The sequence below is a fragment of the Sabethes cyaneus genome, chromosome 1 (assembly GCF_943734655.1).
Source record: "Sabethes cyaneus chromosome 1, idSabCyanKW18_F2, whole genome shotgun sequence".
NCBI classification, from domain to species: Eukaryota; Metazoa; Arthropoda; class Insecta; order Diptera; family Culicidae; genus Sabethes; species Sabethes cyaneus.
This window is the reverse complement of record NC_071353.1, coordinates 14,163,397-14,187,780: the sequence shown is the minus strand read 5'-3', so window position 1 is coordinate 14,187,780 and position 24,384 is coordinate 14,163,397. Positions and strand designations below refer to the sequence as shown.

General features: G+C 41.7%; 3 protein-coding genes across 3 annotated transcripts in view; all 3 read right to left on the bottom strand.

Moving 5' to 3' along the window:
- The window catches only part of LOC128733114 (N-acylneuraminate-9-phosphatase-like), a 30,404-nt gene extending 8,369 nt beyond the window's left edge, over window positions 1–22,035 (bottom strand). The window contains exon 1 of the mRNA XM_053826731.1: window positions 21,660–22,035. Within this exon, the coding sequence (XP_053682706.1) occupies window positions 21,660–21,902 (243 nt within the window). The 5' untranslated portion in view covers window positions 21,903–22,035. The remainder of the gene's footprint in view (window positions 1–21,659) is intronic.
- On the bottom strand, window positions 4,081–6,875 carry LOC128733112 (neurochondrin homolog). Its single transcript, XM_053826727.1, has 2 exons — window positions 6,757–6,875; window positions 4,081–6,687 (listed from the first exon to the last, which is right to left on the bottom strand). The coding sequence occupies exon 2, from the start codon at window positions 6,392–6,394 to the stop codon at window positions 4,211–4,213; it is 2,184 nt and encodes a 727-aa protein (XP_053682702.1). The 5' UTR covers window positions 6,395–6,687; window positions 6,757–6,875; the 3' UTR covers window positions 4,081–4,210.
- On the bottom strand, window positions 8,242–9,516 carry LOC128733113 (innexin inx2-like). The gene is made up of 3 exons (XM_053826728.1): window positions 9,267–9,516; window positions 9,023–9,214; window positions 8,242–8,960 (listed from the first exon to the last, which is right to left on the bottom strand). Exons 1-3 carry the CDS (start codon window positions 9,514–9,516, stop codon window positions 8,242–8,244), a joined length of 1,161 nt encoding a protein of 386 aa, XP_053682703.1.
- Window positions 22,036–24,384: the final 2,349 nt, after the last annotated feature.

Sequence of the window (24,384 nt, the reverse complement as noted above, 5' to 3'; positions counted from 1 at the left end):
TTATTGAGCAATTTACAAAATGGTGTCGCTTGAACAACCTGACCATCAGTACTTCCAAATGCACAGTTATCACTTTTACTCGAAGCAAACCACCCATTGTGTATAATTATAAAATCGAAGAGTCTTGTCTTGAACGGGTCAGAGTTGCTAGGGACCTAGGAATCGAGTTGGATACAAGAATGACCTTCAACAATCATTACTCAAATATAATTTCAAAAGCAAATCGTAATCTGGGTTTTATTATACGCATGGTTAAAGATTTCGTGCGTGCTCTTTACTATTCGCTAGTACGCTCCATTCTGGAGACGGCTTCTATTGTATGGAGTCCTTTCACTTATATTTGGTCCACAAGAATCGAAGCAGTGCAACGGAGATTTATCAGATATGCATTAAGACATCTCCCGTGGTTGGACCATCAAAATCTCCCTCCCTATGAAGACCGTTGTAAACTACCGAATGTCGAAACTTTAAGCAAAAGGAGAAACGTTTCCAGGGCCGTCTTCGTAGCCCAACTTTTGAAATGGGAGATCGATGCTCCTGAACTTTTTGGTATGATAGATGTAAATGTTATGCCACAGCCGCTTAGATCCCGAGGATGTCCTCGACCAGCCTTTCATCGCACAGGAACAAATCCAGGCGATGTGTCATTTATTTAATGATGTATATCAACAATTTGACTTTTCCATATCGACGTATACATTTAAGAATACAATCAGGAAAAATGATTATTTATTATTGTAACTATTTATGTTTGTACTATGAATGAAAAGATGATGGGTTTTTGTGCCGATTAGAGAATGACGTCAATGTTGTCATCTCAAATCGGCTTTTCCCATACCTACACTTCAAGACGACTCACTCAGTTGAAGTTAAATAGAATAAATAAATAAATAAAAAAATTCCCATAAAGTAAAGTACTCAGTCTCCTGCCAGTTGTTGCAGTCCTGCATCAAGTAGCTCTTGTAATCCATTATGGTCACGACATTGCGATTCGCCGGAATGATGTCTTTCACCTCCATTTTCAGCTGCTTCTTCCGGGTGATTGACTACTGCTCTGACACGGCTGGTCTCAATTGAAGCAGTGTTTGATCGGCTGAATTACGGTATCCTCCCTGCGAGGCTTGAGAAGTTGGTAGTTTCCGTACCGTACTGCTAGTGGCTACAATCGTTCCTAACACACCGTAGCCTGAGTGTAAAAATCGGGTCCGAGTTTTCTAACTTGTTCTGCAACATGCCTGGCGTACCACAGAGGAGCAACCTTGAACCACTGCTCTTTTCTCTGTTTATAAATGAACTGTCAACTCTCCTGCCACCTGGCTGTCGGTCATTTTATGCTGACGTCAGCGTCAGCGTCAGCGAAACTGGTTTCACTTCGTTAGGACTATCAGTTTCAACTTTTCATTTGTACTTTTCTATCAAATATTCAGAAGGTCAGCAACTATGAATGCAAATGAATTGAATTTGAGTAACATTTCGTACAATGCAAGGCATATTAAAGTTAACCTTGTCAATGTCGACAAATCGTGGCTGACTTTCTGTCGTCGTCAATTGAAACTGCCACCAACTTCAACTGAAGCTTACTTGAAACGTTCTGTTCAATAAGTGAAGCAAGTCACTTCATGTATGAAGCGAAGGTAAGAGAAAGTCAGTTTCATTTATTTGTTTCGACGATGCCGGACCCTGTCTCACAGTGCATCGCCATCTTCGTGCCGACTTTTAACCGGACTGGACCGGAACCCGGACTTCAATTTTCGTTCCGATGTCGAACACTAGTCCTTATCACAAATTTAGATTGCTAGAATCGAAACAGTACAGAACTTATTCCTACGGTGTGCTTTGCGCGTCTTTCATGGCGTGATCGCAGAAATTTTTCGCCATAGGAGGAACGCTGCCCGGGCGAAGTTTTTCCTATCAATTCAAGTGTACAATTTGGGCAAAATCATTATAATATCTTTACTAAATAACTGTTCGGGTGGTAAATTGAAGTTTTCTGTGCCTCAAGTTAAGTTTCGCGAGTGATGTGACGAATGGAACGGCCGAAAAAAGCTACCTATTGAAAAATCGACGGCGAAAAAGTGAAAATATAGCGATGAATAACATAAACAAAACGATAGTGGCAGCAAGGACTGAAATCAGTAAAAAAGCAGCTGAACTCTGACGACCTTCACCTTAAGGAACAAGTTTGATGAAGAACCGTCCAGGCGTTTCGGAGTTATGGCCTAATCCCTTGTTAGGGACCCCCTTTTATCGTCCATCGAATGGGTTCCACCGAGGAGGGATATATGAAATACAAACCATTGTTTCATTTTCGTTATAGGAATTTTCATAGAACAAATTGATGCATAATCAGCTACGTACCAGAAGGGGGAGCTGACTGAGAAGCAGCCGACATGGGGAGGGACGAGGAATGTGAGTATGAATGTATGTTCCGCCATAGCTCTGGAAAGTCTGGACGGTTCTTTATCAAACGTCGTTTGTCAAACAAATGTTTCTTGACATAAAAAATCAGCGAAGGAGTTGACAAAAGAGGGTGACGGTCTCTTACAAGGAGGAGGACGGTTCAAACGGGTAAATGGGAGCGTTTCTCTTGTCTGATTTGTTTTGTGACCTAAAAATAGTAAATTGAACTAAAACAAAACAGTAAAGAAACTATATGACTGATACGAACAAAAAATATTGAAATTAATTCATTTAATATACATATTGGAGAATTTTTTCAAACAGGAAGCACCGTATAATAACCATCAAGCTCACGTTTTTTGTTTTGATTTCCACCAGCACCGTAAACTTATTTATTATCCTTGACCGGACAGCTGGCCGGGGTAAACAAGATGTGCGAAGGCGTAATATTAATCATGCTCTGCGCTACTAACTGTGTTGCAAGAGCAGAAAAATAAACGGTAGGGAAACCGGGGGCAAGATGAGTACCCTAAATTTAGCTTAAGTATTTGCTGTGGAAAGCTCGATATTTCTCAAGCTAGCTGTTCCTAAACAGTGGCTCGATTATACTTCTTACTTTTGTATTACGCAGTTTTGATTTGATGTATTTAAAGTTGTTTTTTTAAAACTGTGATAAATAAATAATAGCAAAAGCCTACCGGAGCAAGACGAGCACCATCACGTGGTTTTGATAAGTGAATGAGGAATGTTCTGTCTTGCTAGGACGTATGCCAAACCTCTAAGGGAGTTGCTTTATAAGATTATATTTCAGTTACAAGGATATCGATCATCCCTTCTTCGTGTATGGTTTTAAACGGCCTTATTGTTTATTTGTATTATTCCATTGGTACACATTGTTTATATTGTTTAATAACCATCACCGAACCGATCACCTCGATGGTTGCCCTTGGGATGGTGCTCAATGGGAAAAATACATGTTGTTGAATGAAAAATAGTAGTTGAAATTTATAAATGAACAGCTTTGAGGATTTTTTTTTTCTGGTGGCAGAATATTATTAAAGATCTAACTCAAAACACACAATTAATTCAATGAAATTTTTCTAACAAGCGAATGGTTCAACACTCAAATATTGGGTACTTCGATTGTGCACAATTTAACAGCTTCGGCAAAAACTGTTTCACACCTGAGAAATTGGAGGGGTGCTCCAGCTTGCCCCGGGTCCCCCTATCACATTTACCCACTTTCCAAGAAAATCAAATGAACAAATGTTTAACACATTTCGAAACACTCACACACAATCACACCGATTTGGCCGTACCGACAACTCGGGTAAGCAAATGATGGAAATCGCTGTCTCGTCTCGCGCGAGGCACAAACGGGAAGCGAACATCGCAACTATAGTCACCAGACCTTGCGCGGTTTGTTTGCCGGTTCGTAAACGGTTTGGAAAGACGAAGGAAAGTTTCTAAATTTATCCTCGTGCTCGAACACTGTTGTTTCTACCGTCGACGACCCACAAAAGAAAGAACATGCAGCTTGGCTGCGGGAAACACGCGTCGAGCTGTGCAGCAACGTTGTGCCGTGTGGAATTTTCCAATGCTCTGGACACACACTGAACGTTCCGTTCTGGGGCATTCGAATTGCTTTTTCAATTACTAACAGTTGATTTATTCGTTCCAAATAAAAATCGCTACAGGTTTCTGCTTTATTACTTTTACACATACTTTCAGAGTAGAGCAAACAAAACATACAAAAGATTTGTATCAATCATCAGCACGATAAATTCGAAAACGTTTTTTTTTTTAAATTTTAATCACCAAACAGCTTCTTGCCCAGTTCCATCATTCGATGGTTTCGGCAAACCTTGAGAGCATCAGCCTTTTTCAGTACGGCTGGGACGGCCGGATTGGCGTCAACCAGCTGCGATAGGAAGTCTTCGTATGCCAGTTTAACGTTCGGTGGCAACGTTCCGATTTTCACCTTACGAAGCGTTTCTATGATACCGACTGCCCAACCGGATTCAACGGCAAACTCGGAAATCCATGGAATCAGCTTGATGATGCCGCTCATGGTTTGCATTCCCAGGAACCACAGCTCCATCACCTCGAACCAGTACTCTTTATAGGTCAGCGAGACGACCAGGGCTTGGGGATCGTTGGACTCATCGATGTTGTAGGCATCCCAAAGGAAACGAATCGTCGTCTGGATATAACGACAAATGGAAAAGTCGTTCTTTTTAATTTTTGATGCCTGCTGCTTTAGCAGGAGCAGTCCGAGAACGGCAAGATGACCATGCAGCACAAGGTTGTCAGGTGTATCCTTCAATTCCGGCAGATTATCGAAGATAAAACGTAACATTTGGGCAAAAACGGTACTTTCCTCAACAAGTTTCGGTTCCAGTACCGTGATATTCATGAATATGTTACAAAGCGAAACGATGGCTGTCCTAGAATCCTTCATCTCCTCCAGCTGTTGAGGGGTCATCTCCGGATCAGGCTCATTCATACGCTTAAGACGTTCAGCTCGCGGGACTGGAGGTTTTTTGTAATGAGCAATAGACCAGTGAAACAGCAAACAGTCGTACAAAACCTGTTCCTCTTTTTCTTTGAGGAAAATTTTGCGGGCATCCTCCTCCACCACAAGATGACACATTGCTGGGAGTGTTACACGAAGCACGTCTGCCGGAGCCTGTTCCACCGTTGGCTCTGTACGAGCTTTAACGCGATGGTCCCGTGACTCGTAAAAAGATTCGTTTGCCAGTTGAAAAATGAATGGGATTAACTTGAACACCTGTGCCTTTAAGGCAGAAGTTTCCTGCGCCATCCAGGCGCTTAAAACTCGAATCATAGCGCACGCGAAGGCTTTTTCTTTTTTCTGCAGCTTATCCTTTTTGGTGTCGTTGGAAAGTTTGGTGAATACAGACAGCACAGCCGTAAAGGCACCCTTCAATCCTGTGTAGACCTGCTGTTTCTCCTTTTGATCCAAATCTATCTGATCGGTAGACATGAAGTTGATCGACAACTCCAGAATAGTGAAACAAGCAGTAATCAAGTCCGCTTGTACCAGCACCTGGTTAAAACTTTTATTATCCATTTGCATGCGCACTTCAATGGCGGCTAGCTGTAACAGCAGCAAGAAAAATTTCTTAGGACAATCCTGATCTTTCAGTGTCCACTCAATATCCAACACATCCAGTATGACCGCCGTTAGTTTCAGCGTCGGATCCCGTTGGGCTTTACCGATTTTGCTCTTCAAAATATCGGTAACGCCCTTGTAGAGACATTCCGGCCAGATTTCCCCGGAAACCGTCCTGGAAATTAACTCTTTTCTGCAGGTGAACAGCAAAACCGTCATCATTTCCGCCAGTTCGAACTTTCGCTCAGCATGATCCGTTTCGAAATCCAATGAAACTCGTTGCAACAAGGCATGGAACAAAGTTGGGTCATCCTCCCAGGAAGCCGGACCGAAATGGCTAACTAGCGTCACAATCAGTGTAAGAGCCTCATCAATCTGAAAGCTCTGCTGGGTGTAAACCTCCGCCATTTTTTTGATCACACCATGTTCCTTTAAAGCTAGTCGCCCTGCTTCATGCGCAGCAATACTCTGAAGGCAATGGTACGCTTCATTAATCACGATCAGATTATCGTCATATTCTTCGTCGTCACAGGTGGATACGATTCCGAGAAAAACCGGAATGCTCTCCAGCATATCCTTGTGCGTTGCCAACTCTTCGTCGTCGCAAAAGCTGCTCAATATCGACAAAGCCACACTCTGGTATGCGGAAGCATCCGGCGCATCTTTGTTCGCTAGCAGTCTGCGAATAAAGTCGAATCCGATCGAATCGAAAAGCAACCGCTTGCCGGCCTTGTTACAATCCTTGCTCTTAATCAGCTTGGTAACCATGAACAGAGCGGCAAACTTCTCCGTGTCGTTTTTAGCCCCTTTCAGTATAATCGAACATTTCCGTATGGGATCACTTATTTGGTCTGCCATTCTGCACTTCCTTTTATGGTACCTATTCGGTGAACTTATTGCTTCAAGTCCTTTCCACTAGAACGGTAGGAGCACCTCCTACTTTAACAGCCGAACGAATCCGCGGTCAAATCTCAACTGTCTCTGACTTCGAGATCACACGAGATGCGATCATACCGGGAGCATATTCCCGCTGGCTGCTGATGATGTGCGGTGATTCTCACTCTCGCTCGGAAAATTGAATTTCCCTACCAAGGAGTGTGCGCCTGTGCTTTACCGCCTTACCCGCAGGAACATCCAACTCTGTTTTGACCCTGTGGGGCAGCAAAAATTCTTTAGTTCTTGCAATTGGTAATCTGCTTTGATATTAACTTCGCACTTACCTGACGGTGAAATTATTTTAGTTTTAGAATTTTTAAACGTTTATGAACAATATAAAGGAACTCGTTTTTCTTGCATAAAGATAAACCGGATAAATCATAAACGTGCTGAAGTGATAAACGTATCTTCGGTAATTTTTTTCTTCTTCTGTTGTCTTTTGACTGTTTTGACGTTTGTATATTTCGGTGGATGTTCATCTCGTTCACGACAGCGAATTCATGATGGTTCAACCGGCGTTCATTTTTGCCGTGTGCGTCATCAGTGAAATACAGCGGGGTGCTATCCCTATCTTAACGAACGGTGTTTGACAGTCGACTTAACGAAGGGCGCTATTTCAAGAAATGCAAGAAATAGCGCCCGTCTGACAGGTAGATTTGCTGCCAACCTTGTCGAGATGTGCTGAGATGTTGGCAACAAAAACATGGCACCCATCGCAAGCCCCTGGTGAAATAGTATATAGATGATAGAGTCAACCAACAACAAAAAATTGTAAGTTTGAACATTGGCTATTTGTTGCCTAATATTTATGTATCAGTATCACATAACGTACATCATTTTGTGCAAAATTCAATCAGAATAAAAAAAGTTGGCATTACATATGTTACAAAGATTGAAGAACATTTAGAAAATTAGTCTAGAGCAAACAAATCGAAACGAAATCTTCGTTTCGCATTGGCCATAACATGCCACTTTCTCGCATTCACCTGTATTAAACGAAATAATTGGAAAAATAAGCACTTATTTATAATATTTCGGGTTAAAAAGCAATTTACATTAAAAAAAAGAGCCGTATGAAAAGGAAAGTTTACATAAACTTCATTTATCTATACAAACTCGAAAAATTGGCATTAATGTCTATAATTATGGAACCTACCTAGGTAGCTGTTAATTTGTTTTTTTTTTTCTTTCAATTTCGAACGTTTAGGTATTTTAATTTCAAATATGTTTTTTATTTGAAAGATTTTTGAACAATTTGATTGCGCTGTGATAATTGTGAATACTTTTTTTGAACTTATTCTTACTTTGCATCGTTTATTCCAACACTTCACCGGCTTAAAAGTTAACGGGAGCCAACCGAAGTCATTATCCTAGTAAATACTTTACCGATTGTAGGTAACTCGGCGGCTTACAACGGCGAGTACTAGGGTTAGCACTTGTTACAGTCGTCATAAACGCATTTCATTTCTACGATTACGCCACGCTTTTAACAAATTTATTACCGTTAAGTGACTCCCGAAGGAAGCACTAACGGTTGATATTGAGAGCAGTTTCAGAAACGGAAGAAATTTTATAAATAAACCAGCTGTATTACTCAAGGCTATCTTTTCCATGTTGTTAACGTTGCTTTCGTCTGTTGTTAATAATTACAAATTTTTAAGCATATGAGCATGTAATAAGTAATATTTATTATCAACTTTATGTACGATTTACATAAATGACTGTCTTATCTCTGTATTATTATTTATTCAAATGGTTGGATAAATCATTTAAACAGTAACATCGTCGTCATCCAGGACGTCTTCTTCGGCTTCGATTTGAATCTGGTGCTCCAAACTCTGTTTGGAGAGAACTTTTTCCATTTCCATTTTGGACAGATCGATTATAATATCCTTCATTACATCTCTGTTGATGTTTCGCGACATTTGATACAACAGAAACCACTTCCCAAAGTTGGCTTCGCGAACAACTCTCTTAACGCGACTGTGACTGATGGGGGCTAGCTGAGAGTAAAGTAGCTGCACACGAACGCTTTGGCAGCCTAGTTGAGTTAATCTGTAGAAAATTTGTAATCCGGAGACAATCGCCAAGCAGATGAACCATAACCATAAAAAGGCGAATATCTTTTCGTTTACAATGTTCTGAGGGAGTAGGCACAAAGCATCATGAACTTGTTTGCTTCCGCTCGGCCCGACAGTCAAAAACTCGCATTTTGCTAACTTCGGAAAAACTAATGAGTTTTGTGATACCCACGAGTCCATGTCTAGCATGAAAAGAGCCTGCACAGCCGGCTGATAGCTGTACCAAAATCCACCGAAGATGAAATTCAACAAGAGCATGTTTAGGATGACAATTAGAAAGTTTAGCAGCTCGCAAAAATAGAACATGAACGCGTATTTTAGTTGATTCCGACGAGGCTCCCGTGTTAAATAGTGCAAAGTGCTGGATTTTCTCCTGGCATCCCAGTCATCCGGCGGCAAGATCGAAGCTAGATTGGGTGATATTTTCACGAATTTAATATATGTTTCAAAATAAACCAACCAAACTTACTCAATCCTCTACACAAGGTTGCCATACGAAATCCTTCAAAAAATCTCCAAAGATGTTTCGGTAGCGAAAACAGGGATGCTTGTATGGCAAGTATAAAAGAAACCCATTGATAGTACTTTTGGTAGACGCGTTCTTCTTTGGGAATTTTTCCCATTTTCTCTCCAATCTCGATGAAATTCCAATTGGCACGAACTAAGGGAAAAAGCAGTTAAAATTCTGACGATAACCTCATTCTGTAACTTACCAAATTTTGAATCGTTGCTAATATATGTGCCCAACGTCCAGCAGAAACTATTCATACTTTGCTTTATCCCGGAGGATGCACTGGTGATGCAATCGATTGGCTCACCAAAGTAAGCACGTGCGGACAACAGAACCGTGAAGAAAACTAGTAAGTACACCGTAGCACGACTATGTAAGCGCCACACTATATTGGTGGAGTCCATAGTTTTCACTTTGAGCAGCTCGTGCAGTGGCTGTACGAGGCCGATCATTTTTACAAAAATAACTTTTCAATTCTTAAGTAAATTAACAATTTTTATATCTCGCGTTCAGATTAGGTAGTGGATCGATCGAAAAACCGTTAGAAAATGAGAATAGAACAGGTACGCGTACGCGTATACATTGTTGAACGACTATACGAGACTACGACATTGTACTTATACAAATGTTGCTACCGATGAAAAACTACAGTAAAAAAAACAAAACAGTAGCATTGTGTTGCCTGATGCAATACTAGAGCTGCTAGGTATTTTGGAAACAAATCAACTTCAAAGAAATTTTCTTTAAGGTGCGGTACAACATCAAAGGACAATTTTACAAACTGACAGCATTGCTGATATTAATATTGCGTTCCGGTGGGGCAACTGCGTTTTGTCATATATAGGACCAGCATAGGGAGTTCCGGCAAGTTACCAATTACCATGTCTCTTGACACGTAAATGGTCTATAGAGCATGGCAGGACACGTGTAATTGACTGATATTGACATTGCAACAGAACTTATATCACAGAGAACAGACTAACAGGCTCGAAGAAAGTAATCGATTTTTTGTGTGTAAAATCTGCTGGTGGCGCCCTCCAGAAATAGTTTGCCAAATGCATAAAAAAATATGCATGTACCTTTATCAATATTACTTTGTGCTGGAGTTACATAGCAGCGATGGCAGCGACATCAAGTTTTAGTTTACCACTTACTGCACGAGGGGTGCTCCATCGAAGGATTACTCGGTGATTACATTAAAATCTTTTACACACTTTTCGGTAATTACCTGTTAATCTGTTCTGTGTGTTTATATCACAGAGAACCGATTAACAGGCCCGAAGGAAGTAATCGAATTTTTGTGTGTAAAATCTGTCGGTAGCGCCCCCCCGAAATAGTTTGCCAAACGCATAAAAAATAACCATATACCTTTATCAATATTTCTTTGTGCTGGAGTTACATAGCAGCGACATCAAGATTTAGTTTGCCACTTACTGCTCGAGGGGTGCACTATTGAAGGATTACTCGTAGATTGCATAAAAATGGGTAGCTTAGCTAACCAATAAGCATTTCCAATCAATTTAAATGCAAGCCAATAAGCATTTAAGTTGCCTTAAATACTACTTAAATGCTATTTTGGCAAAATATGCGGCTACTTTACTGCTAGCCCTCTTATAGTGCTGACAATGCTTGTTTGCAGCTAGTTACCGACAAAAAGAATTTAAATGGAATTGTGGATGCCAATCTACAACAGTTATGCAGTCAAAATGCTGATAAACAGCAACCTGCAGTATAAAACGCCAGGGCTGCTTAAAAACGATTGATTTGCTGCTTATACTAATGCTTATTGGTTACCTGGGTAACCCCGTTAGTTTGCATGAGGAATCGTTCAAACGAACGGGGGTCCACTGTACATTACAACGATACATGACTAGGGCACAAAAAAAAACGATATTTTTTACGGCGAGCGGCGACAATATATTTTTTATTTGCAGCACTGTAGTAAGGTAAGGCAGATTACAGATTCAAAAACCACGAAATTTTGAATCAAAGCATTGAGCACCATTATAAATAAAGATAACTCCGATTTTATTCAAAATTTAGCGGGTTTTGAGTGCCTTGTCGCGACTGTAATCTACAGTCTCTGTAAGGCAGATAAAAGCTAGTTTACAGAAGGACCAGTGTGCTGGATGGATTCTCTACGGAAAAACCTTCTAACTCTTCTTATTGGGACGGATCAGATTCCACACAAGTAAATAATGGTTCTCAGAAATAACTAAGCGAAATACAAGGGGTCGGTCACTCGGCACAGCCGTTTTTATGTTAGGAGACTTGAAACAAGCCGAACTGTGCTGATGCTGTACCGAAAGTGCCGAACTGCGATTTGTTAAATTCGTTATAATCTGATAGATCTGGCAACCGTGCGAGATGATTTTGACAACTGGCAGTGTTCCCATTTCATATGTAACATTGAACCGGAGGTGTGTAAAGCCCTATAAATGTTATTTTTATAGAGCTTTGGAGGTGTGCCGTTTGATATCTCTTGGAGTGCCCGGCACAATGTGCTGAGTGTCCGCCCCCTTGGCGAAATAACGTAAGCGTTGTAATCACAGCAAACCCCTTGGCATATGGCGAGAATTAAGCTGAACCCTATAGCTGAATCACACGCACAAACTGTCAGCATTCAGCAACAGGCAATATATAACCACAGACAAACAGACGAGACACTCGCGATAATTCCATCGTCCAATCAAAAACCACTCATTTCTCAAAAAAGCATATTTTTTTTGAAACGATGGTTCTACAATTGATGAAGGGACGGTAGGGGAAAGAAATGAAAATTTTTGGTGAAGGAGGGGGAAGAGCGGAAAGGAAGGGGGGGGGGGGTATTGGTAGCTATGCTTGACAAGTAGTCATTTTGACTCCTACCTTTTGTCCAATGCTGGAAGGTGCATGAGTCGAACCAAGCTGTAATCTGAGATTATAACCGGATTCGAACCCACAACACCCTCCAGGGCATGTGGTTCGCTGGTACTTGTTACCAGCGAACCACATGCCCTGGAGGGTGTTGTGGGTTCGAATCCGGTTATAATCTCAGATTACAGCTTGGTTCGACTCATGCACCTTCCAGCATTGGACAAAAGGTAGGAGTCAAAATGACTACTTGTCAAGCATAGCTACCAATACCCCCCCCCCCCTTCCTTTCCGCTCTTCCCCCTCCTTCACCAAAAATTTTCATTTCTTTCCCCTACCGTCCCTTCATCAATTGTAGAACCATCGTTTCAAAAAAATATTAATATATGTATGACCTCATTCCAAGGTCAAGACTAAAATCTTGAGATTAGTCAAAAAAGCATGTTTCGCAACATGGCCACACCGCGGCGTGCGAGTTTTACTTTGAGTTTTCAATATAAAACCATTCAGATGTACAAAACCCTACAGCATAAAACCCTGCAAATGCAAGCTGCTCCGCAACATGCATAACAGAGGGTGCTAGTGTGCAAGCAAAATGTAAGGACGATGGTTTTTGTTGCGTTCCCCGCAAGCTTAGAAAATTTATTTGCTTCGCACAAAACGACATCGCATTAGCCAAAACGCGAACGCTATGGAAAATTTACAAATTCAACAGAACAACGCAAACGGACGTGTTTCGACAAGTTATGGAAAATTCCGACATCCAAAAGGACCAGCGAAGGACGATGAATGGAATATTCCATCACGCACAAGACGGCAACAGCGCGCGTATTGCATTATGTACTTATGTGTTACACACATTCTCACGCACGTACATCCAATTGCGCATGCGTGCCCCACTCCAGACAAGGACGAACAGGAAAAGGATGAACGAAAATCGACATGTATAAAAGGACGACCACCATTCCATTCAGTTCAGTTTCAGTTTTCATTCAGTGTTACGAATTAAGAAAATAAAGTTTTTGTTAAACCTACGAATACGAACAAGTTTTTACACGTTCAGCCGCTAAGTTTTCCGACACTCAGTATCCTCCAAATACAGTCCACCAATTTTGATTCCCGACCGAACATTGGTCCAAACGAACCGGATTCGACTACTGAGTGAATTTCCGAGGACGTGTAAAAAAATCATTCGCCGATAGAAACCGAAATGGCTACAGCACGTACACCACCCCAGCTGAGGAAGGCTGATGCATCGGATCTTTTTATAGGATTTCCTGAAGAAGAGAGTTCGACTGCGGAAAAAAACATACCGGCAGCTGTGGACAGACAAACTACCAGGCAACTACATTCACTCTCCCGTCAACGTGAACAAGTGATGTCCAAGCTGAAGCGCATGTATGACGCCGTTAAGGAAACCGAACTTTCGTTACCTCAACTAAAGGTAGAATCGAAAAAGTTGGAAGCCGTGTATGCAGAATTCTCCGGTTTTCACAGCCAAATTGTCGCAATCGTGCCAGACGAACAAATTGTAGAGCAGGAAGCCGCATATGTACGATTCGAAAACCTTTACGACTGGACATCTGCTCGGGTTGAGTCGCTTATCATCACGCAGCAAGATCACACCCGACCGTCGCAAGTTATCCTGCAACAGCAGCCTCTCAAGGCACCCATTCCTTCCTTTAGTGGCGAGTATACAAGTTGGCCTAAATTCAAGGCTATTTTCATGGATATAATGGCACAATCCAGTGACTCCGACGCCGTAAAGCTGTACCATTTAGACAAAGCTTTAACAGGAGAGGCCGCAGGAATATTAGACGCAAAAATAATCAACGAAGGTAATTACGCACTAGCTTGGGAAATTCTCACCGAAAGGTACGAAAACAAGCGAGTGATTGTGGAAACGCACATCTTTGGCCTACTGTCGTTAAAAAAGATGACGTCTGAATCGAACAAAGAGCTACGAATCCTGCTAGATAGCTGCAATAAACACGTACAGAGTTTGGAGTACCTTGGACAAAACCTGACTGGTGTATCGGAGCTCTTCGTAGTGTATCTACTCACAGCAGCGCTGGACAAATCAACCCGTAAGCAGTGGGAACAATCACTTAAAACAGGTGAGCTACCGACCTATAAAAAAACCGTAGATTTCCTTAAATCGCACTGCCAAGTGTTGGAGCGATGTGAAGCTGCTAGTCAGCAGCAGTCGTCTCCGAAAGTTCCTCCCGTATCGAAACAGGTATCGCCCCCCACGTCGAAGTTTGTCAACTACCGAGTCCATGCAGCTACATCAAACGAAACCAAAGCGACAGAAAGATGCGACTTTTGCAGTGGTACGCACCTCAATTACCAATGCAACAAGTTGAACAGCCTCTCGTACAGCGACAGAATGGAAAAGGTTCGAACTGCAGGAGTTTGCTTCAATTGCCTGCGGAAAGGACACCAATCGAAAAATTGTTTGTCATCGAAATGCTGCCGAAAATGCCAAAAGCGACATCATACTCAACTGCATGATGATTCACCACGAAATGAGGAGCTTCGCCCCAACGTACCATCTGTTCAGAAGGAAGACCCCGCACCGACCAACCAACTAGTGACGTCTCCAATACAAACTCAGTCGAACGAGCCAGCATTTACTGCTTGTTCGTGCAACCGTAATCCGTTATCTCAAACAGTATTTCTCCAAACAGCACTGGTGTTCATCGTAAATAACCAGAAGCAACTGCATCCATGTCGTGCCCTCCTTGACTCAGGCTCTCAGGTAAATTTCATCACTGAAAGGATGGCCAAGCTTCTACACATCGAGCGACAACGCGCAAATGTACCGATAGCAGGAATAAACAATTTGCGCATGACAGCCTGTGAGAAGGTATGGATTGAATTTCGTTCCCGTTGCAGTGACTTCCGCGCCAATTTAGAGTGCTTGATTACGCCAAAGGTGACCGGTATTATCCCTTCTAAAAGCATCGACATCACGAACTGGGAAATTCCAGAAGGTATTCAACTGGCTGACCCTTCATTCTTCCGAGCCGACAGCATAGATATGCTGATCGGAACAGCAACGTTCTTCAAGTTAATAAAACCAAATCACCTAACGATCGGCACCAATTTGCCCGAACTCCACGATTCGCATTTAGGATGGCTGGTTGCAGGCGCAATGCAGTCAATGAACAATGATTGCCAGTATTCTCAAGTTGCATCAATTCAGACTTTGAATGATTGTATGCACAAGTTTTGGGAAATCGAAGAGGTACCAACTACTACATCCCTTTCAGCCGAAGAACAACAGTGTGAAACTCATTTTGCAACAACTCACTTTCGCGACGCTAACGGAAGATTTGTTGTTAGACTTCCGTTCAAGACGAATGTAGCCGATTTGCAGAATTGCAGAGCGCTCGCACTGAGACGTTTTTACATGCTAGAAACTCGACTTCAACGCAACGCAGAATTAAAGCAACAATATGGGCCCTATTCTGTAAGTCACGTCGAGTGTCACTTTGCTTGACTAGTCGACTTTTGGTATTATGTAAGTCACAGGCGACCCGATTTTGTCGAGTAACTCGACTGAGTCCACCGCCAAAAAGCTAGTGACTAAACGGTTAGCAAGTGACGCCTGAGCTAGCTTTGTTTTGGTCGTGCATTGAGCCGCTATGCTGCCCGTTCTTCTTGCACTCGACACTCGACAGTGACTGAGTCGAGCCGAGTTGCTCGACGTGACTTACAGAATAGAGCCCTATGTCGATTTTATACGGGAATACCAGAGACTAGGTCACTGCCGAGAAGTAAACGAAAATAACGATGACCCCAGCCGACAAGGATATTACATGCTTCATCATGCAGTACTCCGACCGAACAGCTCAACAACAAAGTGCCGAGTTGTATTCGACGCCAGTGCAAAATCATCCGACGCAATTTTATCACTCAACGACGTACTATTGGTGGGACCAGTAGTACAAAGCGATTTGTATGCCATCATGTTACGATTTCGAATGCATAGGTATGTGTTTACGGCGGACATCACCAAAATGTATCGTCAAATACAAATGCACCCAGACGACACCCGCTATCAAAGGATTTTCTGGAGAGAATCACCGAACGAAAGTCTAAAGGTTTTGGAACTAACAACGGTTACCTACGGAACAGCGTCAGCACCGTATCAAGCAACACGGAGTTTGGTTCAACTTGCCGATGACGAAGCCGAACAGTTCCCCGTAGCAGCGAAAATCATAGAGGACGATTTTTATGTTGACGACGTTTTGTCCGGTAAAGATTCACTGGATGAAGCACTTGAAGCGCAGCGCCAGCTAACAACATTGCTAAAAAGGGCTGGTTTTCCAATTCATAAATGGTGCTCAAATTCAACAGCATTTTTAGATCTCATACCTGCCGATGAACGAGAACAATTTAACAACGATAATCACGTGACTAAAGTTCTAGGTTTATTGTGGAATCCAACGACAGATAATTTCCTACTTGCTGGAATTGTTGAGCCGGGTGACGCAGCCAACCAACCGTGGACTAAGCGACGAATTTATTCCGAAATAGCCAAACTGTTCGACCCCCTGGGATTACTTTCGCCATCCATCGTTCTCGCCAAGCTGTTGGTGCAGCAGCTGTGGCGCAGCAAGCTGGACTGGGATGATCCCATAGACGAGCAAACTATTCTTCAGTGGAGCGAGCTGCGGCAATCGTTTCACTTAGCAAAACAAACACCGATCCCACGACAGGTAACTTTTCATACAGCGGTATATTACGAACTTCATGGATTCGCAGATGCTTCAAATCTAGCGTATGGAGCGTGTTTGTACATCAGAAGCATTTTTCCCGATAACACAGCGGCATCGCGTTTGCTTACAAGCAAATCCAAAGTTGCACCACTTCACGACTTGTCAATCCCACGCAAGGAATTGTGTGCCGCTCGGTTACTAGCCATTCTGGTCGACAAGGTAATTTCCACTATTAGCATTGCTTTCAGGCGCATTACGTTGTGGTCAGACAGCCAGATTGTTCTGGCCTGGCTACGAAAACATCCATGTCAACTGGAGGTATTTGTGCGCAACCGTACGGCACAGATAAAGCAGCTCACTCATGGCTACGAGTGGAGCTACGTTCGTTCTCAACTCAACCCAGCGGATATCGTCTCCAGAGGTCAGCTACCGTTCACACTCAGCAAAAATAAAATGTGGTGGGACGGTCCTCAATTTCTTAACGAGCCAAGCATCACGATGGAAGCATGCGAGGAGATTCCCGATAGTGAATTGCCTGAATTGAAACCTGCGATAATATCAACCAGCGTTATCATTGAGCAACAGCTACCAGTTTTTGAAAAGTTTAGTTCATTCCGAATGTTACAGAGAGTCATCGCATGGGTGCTACGCTACATCAACAATTCAAGGAAGCAGAAATCCGATCGTGTACTCGACAGACGTCTTACGACCAACGAGCTTCATCAATCACTGCTGGTAATAGTACGAGTAATTCAACACACCGAACTAAGAGATGAAATTCGACGTCTTCAATCCAACCTGCCATGTAAGCAAATTGGATCACTCAACCCAATTTTCACCAACAATATTTTACGTGTTGGCGGACGACTCACCAACGCGCATCTGCCGGACGAATCGAAACATCAACTCATCTTGCCGCATGCAAGCTCAGTTACGAAGCTGCTCATACGAACCATGCACATTGAACAGCTTCATGTTGGGCCAGCAGGATTGTTAGCGGCAATGAGACAACGCTTCTGGTTGACCAACGCGCGGTCAACAATCCGAAATGTGACCAGATCGTGCGTGCAATGCTTCAAAACGAAACCATCCAACCAAATGCAGCTAATGGGTGAGCTGCCAAAACAACGTGTGTTTCCTTCACCACCGTTTACCATCACCGGCGTAGATTATGCCGGACCCATAATAGTCAAACAAGGATCCTACCGACCGAAGACAATCAAGGCATATATTGCTGTGTTCGTGTGCCTCTCAACTAAGGCCATCCATTTGGAACTGGTATCAGATCTGACGACCGACGCTTTCATTGCCGCCCTTCATCGATTTGTCAGCCGAAGAGGAATTCCATCTGAAATGCATTCAGACAACGCGACCAATTTTCATGGTGCCAAGAATGAACTGCATCGCCTTTACGAACTCTTTCGTCAGGAAAGTGAAGTTGATCGCATTGTTCAGTTTTGCCAAACGAAGGAAATTACGTGGCATTTCATTCCACCGGATGCACCGGAGTTCGGAGGTCTTTGGGAAGCTGCAGTTAAATCTACAAAGATGCATCTGAAACGAGTAATAGGAAATGCAGTATTAACATTTGAAGAGTTCACGACTACGTTATGCGAAATCGAAGCCATACTAAATTCCCGCCCGTTGTTTGCAATTTCCAACGATCCAGCTGATCCTGAGGTTATCACTCCAGCACACTTCTTATTAGGTCGTGCATTGAATGCAGTAATGGAAGCGCGGTACGACGACACCAAATTCAACCGACTATCCCGATGGCAGCATTGCCAGCTTATGCGTGAGCAGTTTTGGCGAGCATGGTCCAGGGATTACTTGATGAGCCTGCAACCCCGGAAGAAAAATTGGACGACGACTGACAACGTGAAACCCGGCATGATTGTACTCATCCACGATAAGAATCGACCACCGCTACTTTGGAAGCTTGGCCGAATAACCGCCGTGTATCCTGGTGCAGATCAGCTCGTTCGAGCTGTGGATATTTTCAGCGAAGGAACTACTTACAGGCGACCTATTACAAAGCTATCAGTTTTACCCATAGAGGACAACCAACACCTGCTTAGAGGTATAAAGGATTTGAACGTAACGTTGCAACCCGGCCGGAGTATGTTGCGTTCCCCGCAAGCTTAGAAAATTTATTTGCTTCGCACAAAACGACATCGCATTAGCCAAAACGCGAACGCTATGGAAAATTTACAAATTCAACAGAACAACGCAAACGGACGTGTTTCGACAAGTTATGGAAAATTCCGACATCCAAAAGGACCAGCGAAGGACGATGAATGGAATATTCCATCACGCACAAGACGGCAACAGCGCGCGTATTGCATTATGTACTTATGTGTTACACACATTCTCACGCACGTACATCCAATTGCGCATGCGTGCCCCACTCCAGACAAGGACGAACAGGAAAAGGATGAACGAAAATCGACATGTATAAAAGGACGACCACCATTCCATTCAGTTCAGTTTCAGTTTTCATTCAGTGTTACGAATTAAGAAAATAAAGTTTTTGTTAAACCTACGAATACGAACAAGTTTTTACACGTTCAGCCGCTAAGTTTTCCGACACTCAGTATCCTCCAAATACAGTCCACCAATTTTGATTCCCGACCGAACAGTTTTTAAAGGATTTTCTTCTAAGTGTCATGTCAGTTTGTCAGTGATATAACGGAATAGACCGTTAGTGATGGGCACATGCATTTTCAACGCGTCCGGAACGTCACAATCACGGAAGGTCACGGTATTCGTGTGGATGCGCAGATTGACAATTCATGATGGTCTGTTCCGTTACGATTGATATTCGCTGGCGGTCTGTGTGATTCCAGCTATAAACATCGAATTTCATGTCTGTTATGTAACTCGCCAGACGTTTTAGACCGCCTAACATTACGGTCTTATTGACTGACCCATGAAACATATCTGCTTGCTGCAAAAATATAGTGTTTTTGTTTTGACGTAGGACTGCGTTTAACGGCAAGGTTGGATGCCATTCCAAAAAATCTATATCGATCAATATGGCCAGGTTTTGAACGTTAATAGCTCAGCGGTTTTCTGGTCGATTTACAATATTTTTACACCGATCGATCAAAAAATCTACGCATTGATCCAAAAGGAAATAGGTCCTATTCAGCAAGTGACAATTGGAATATGCATATATAACAACCACTGTCAAAAATGTACCAATCAACCAATCACATGCAAGCACGCTTTTGCTTCACAAGACCGTGACGACAGATTTAAGAAAAAAGTGATTAAGCCTCCCCGTCTAACATACACACACCAGAGATTATTCAAAACTAGAACAACAGGATACCTGATTGTAAACAACTTTGTAAAAGTGTAAAGCCACCCCTTTTCTTCAACCGAATTTATCTTTTAAACATTCAATCTAGTCCTGAAAGTGTGATGTCCTGAAAGTGAACCATCATAAATAAGTGAGCGACTATCCTCCGACCTTTGCCTGTTTGCATCCATATACCTACTATACAAGAAGTTTCGATAACGGAATGTAGAATCTAGGCTTTGCTTTGCTTTACTATACAAGAATTTATTCTAAATTGTTGTCCAGCACTAAAACAGGGCTGAAGGGACGTGACGCACCAATTTACAGAGCGAGGAAAACTAGTCTAGCCACTAGCCACTGTCTAATTCGAAAATAATTTTTGAAGATTTCATTTGCTGCTTTACATCAGTTAGTTATTTGCAATTCTTTACACAATTTTAATTGTATTACTGTCAAGTCAAGTATGCAAATGGCTGTAAAGCATAGTGTGGAAAAGAACTAGTAAGATGCAGAGGACGTTAGCTGATTGATATTTTAACTGACTGTTTAACTGTTTGAAGACAATTATGCTTCAAATTAATCTATCACAATGAATGGTGCTATCAACTATTTTCGTGGAAATTGACGTTCGCGAATCAGTGTTTAAGCTTTAACCGTAGTTGTAAGCAAGATCTTTAAGTAAGTTAACTTCGTCAACTGAATACCAGTTTCAAGCTAGTTAGTTAAAGTGGCCACGCAAGATTGTCGAAATTCGAAATCATCGCCAATCATGCCAAAAAGATGTGTAATTGTGGCAAGATGGTTTAACTCTTAAAGGAACTACTAACTCTAAGGGACAGATAAAAGTGATATATAGAGTACTGTCCTTTAAGATATTTAAAGTTAGCCTCATCTAACAAATGTATATAAATGTTTTAGGGCGCATATTATTATCCACCTTTTCGCGCGCTTAACGGCGGCTAGTGGCTACACTTTTCGACAATGTTTATTTGCTTTTGGGAACTCCGCTCAGGTATGTTTGAAACCCACTATAGTCGTCATTACGCTCGCGAAAAGGTTTTCGCGAAAACATTTTCAAATCGTCAAGCATTGTCGAATTGTACCATAGTCGTAGTACCCTAGAAGGGTATCGCATATGTTTTGACCAGAGTATATGGTTTTAGCCACATACGGCAAAATCAAACGGAAGTTGCCAAAAACATATACGCCTAACGCCCTGGCCAAAACAAACCTTACCCTATACATATGTGAAAAGTGACAAAGCTTTACATTTTTTTTAAAAGATTGATATCTTTCAACTATTTTTATCTGAATTAAGCTGTAATAGATTAAATCAATAAAATATATATGTATCTAAAGCCAACTAGAAGACTAGCCCTCCGTTACTCGCAGTTGTATTTTGGACGTCTGTGAACCGTTAACTTTATCTCGGTACCTATATCGCGGGATTCCAACAACAAAAATTACTATTTTCAGTAAAGTTGATACGCAGACCAAGATCTTTCAAACGGTGAAAAAAGTTTTATAAGTTTTTCACCAAGTGGCATTAGTATTCGAGTGAATTCTGTTACGTTTTAGCACGCCTATAAATCCAAGTTGGCGCGAGTAACGAAAAGCTATGAAACAAGTTGGAAAATTGGAAATCCCAATTTGGAATTTTCAGAAGTTATCAATTTGATAATTTAAAAAGAAAGCGGATAATTTTTCTTACCTTGCTACAGGCCTTAGCATCACCTTTTCGAGTCGGAATCAACGTATTGTCCATATCGAAAAAGATAGTTGTAATCGGAGTGTTGCAGTTAAGCTCTTCCTGATGATTTTGGTAATCACCTTGAGAAAGACCCATTTCATCATTCTGATTATTTTGTGAATCTCCAAGCGAAGCAATTATTCTTCCATCTACGACTGATGCTTCACAGTTGTGGGCATGACAGATATTTTCTACACTTGCCATAACAATTAAGGTGGGTTGCAATATACTAAAACACTTTCAACTTTATGGATTAATGCTTGTAAAGAAGTGCTTAACAGGAAGCATGCAATCACGATGAAAAGAGATTTATATTTTTAATTTTCAAAACGAACAAGGAGCAACCACAACAAATCCTGATCGCTGATGGAATCCTGTCCTGACAGAATTCTGATTTTGACAAACAAGAGGTTTACGCATGAATTCATTCGACCATCATTCATTCTGTTCATTCGCATAACGCAGCCCATAAGTCACGGTCAGCTGCAAGCAAAGCCAATGAGTGTAAAGAGGTGTGCAAGAAAAAGATCTGGTTGGTACATGGAGATTGCTGACAGCTACCGTACGCACACTATGCCGCGTATACGTACACGCGATTTGTTGCTGCTGCTGTTGGTTTTTCTATGGCGTTTTTCAAACTGGGGGAAAACAAACCACCAACACAACTGCAAGCAGCAAGCTCTATATTTATTAAGGTGCCGTCAAATACTACATAACGCAGCAGGGAGTGGGAGTATGTTGAATTTCTGTTAGAAATTGTTACGCATTTCTTGGGGGGAGGGGCCTTTGACCGATAATGTTACGCGTAACTTCATAAATTCAAATATCGAAAAATAAACTATTTAGAAAACATTTGTCAGCTAAATTGCCTTAAGGGCCAAACAGATTGCTACCTCGACGAGTCCGTCAGCGTTATTCTGACAGTTTTCTCATGGGTTTACTGTCAGATTGACGCTGACGGATGTATTCTGTTTGGGTCTGTACGCTACTGGGTCAAAATCATCGGCCGAGCGATCGGGCATACATGCAGCTGTAAAAGTTATGCGTTATGGGTGTGGGTGAAGGTGTAAGAAACAAATGCTACAAATTGTTACAAGGGGATGGAGGGCTTGTAAAAATCGCGTTTTTGGCGTTACGTAACATTTGAAAGGCTTCTTATTTATTTCACGAAGATGCATACCCAGGTAACCGCTAAGCACTGAATTAAGCTTGAAAGCTGCTCTATATTTGCAAGTTACATGCTGCCAGATATAATTCAGCATTGTCAAAGCATAGCAGCTTTAAAATGGCATTCTCAATGCTGAATTAATATTTACTTGAAGCACTATGAAAAGCTGATTAGATGCTCTAAGCAAGCTTTATTGCCGTTATCGGCATCAAAAGAGATTTTGAACACTGCTCACACTTGCAGGAAATCTCCTTGCGAACGTACTCGTGATAACAGAAAAAATGCTTCCCTCTCTTTTTGTATTACGCAAAATCCTGCTCCGCCGATTGAATAAACATCAACACGAATCTATAGGGCATATGCATACGGATAATATGCAAGAAATATTTCTATACATGTATGCCATCACATAAAAAGAAAATAAAAGGTAATTCTCCCAAAGCGCAACTTATGAAAGATATGTGAAAAACAAAATCTTTCCCTCCATTCCGCCTTGATAAGCAAATCAAACATCCGAGTTAAGAATTTTGGTAATTTAAGTAGAGCTATTGGCAGCTGACTCGCAACTACCGTTTACAGATCAACTGGTAAAGGCGTTGCCCTACTCCTCTATTCCCATTCCTATCGACAGATTGGCTGGCGGTTCAATTCTAACCGAAAAAGAAAATAACAAAAAGCAATCTTGAAACGTCAACAAAGTACGCCATATAAGCATAACAGAGAGAAAAGATAAAAAAGGATGTACAATATATTTTTCGCATTTTTTTTATGTTTGACGTTTTACCGTTACGCAACAGGCGTTACGTTTTATGACTTTTGTAAAGCTCCAAGCACTAATGTAGCCGGATATTTCGCCAAAACCGGCTTTCTAGCAGCTTTTTATAGGTGTTGCGAACGCAACAAAAAGACAGTTTTCCGGTTCTTTAATAACGTAACTTTATTAACAGCCACTGATGACGCTATTAAAAAATCCCTATCGTATAACATAAGAAATAATTAGTTGTTATAAAGGTGCAATAATTTTAAGTTTTGGTACGTTTGAATTCATTATAATAGAACAATGAAATAATGACTTTTCATAGAACTTACGTTTAGTGTCTTTTTCCAGCTTCCTTATTCGTAATTAGCTCAATTCTGCTTTATTAGCTAAATCTATCCTGACCGTACTTATTCATTCACAGACCGTACTGTAGGCTTCTTTTCTCTATGAAACAACGATTGTTTCAATCAACGTATCGTTTGCACCACAAAACATTTATACTAGTTTTAGAGGCAAGGCAAATATAAATTGAAACACTTTTAAAGCAAGTTTTAGTTTTAGATTCGATTTTTAGATAGATCACAAAAATGCTATCAGTTGTTTACTTTATCCGAGTGACGTTTGTCCATTCAGTTTTCTCCCACCGGTTCACTGGCGCTAGCAACGGATTACGGTACCAAAGTAATCTTGACGAAGGTGCACCGCAACAGAATGTTGCGACACTCCCCCCAGTACTTCGAGGTCGTTGATCCGACGTA

Bases quoted from the DNA above. Each gene is read 5' to 3' on its own strand.
- LOC128733112 (XM_053826727.1), bottom strand. From the start codon at position 6,394: ATGGCAGACCAAATAAGTGATCCCATACGGAAATGTTCGATTATACTG.
- LOC128733113 (XM_053826728.1), bottom strand. From the start codon at position 9,516: ATGATCGGCCTCGTACAGCCACTGCACGAGCTGCTCAAAGTGAAAACT. The intron at 9,215-9,266 runs GTAAGTTACAGA...TTTTTCCCTTAG, and splicing joins TAGCAACGATTCAAAATTTG to TTCGTGCCAATTGGAATTTC. The intron at 8,961-9,022 runs GTAAGTTTGGTT...CACCCAATCTAG, and splicing joins AACCTTGTGTAGAGGATTGA to CTTCGATCTTGCCGCCGGAT.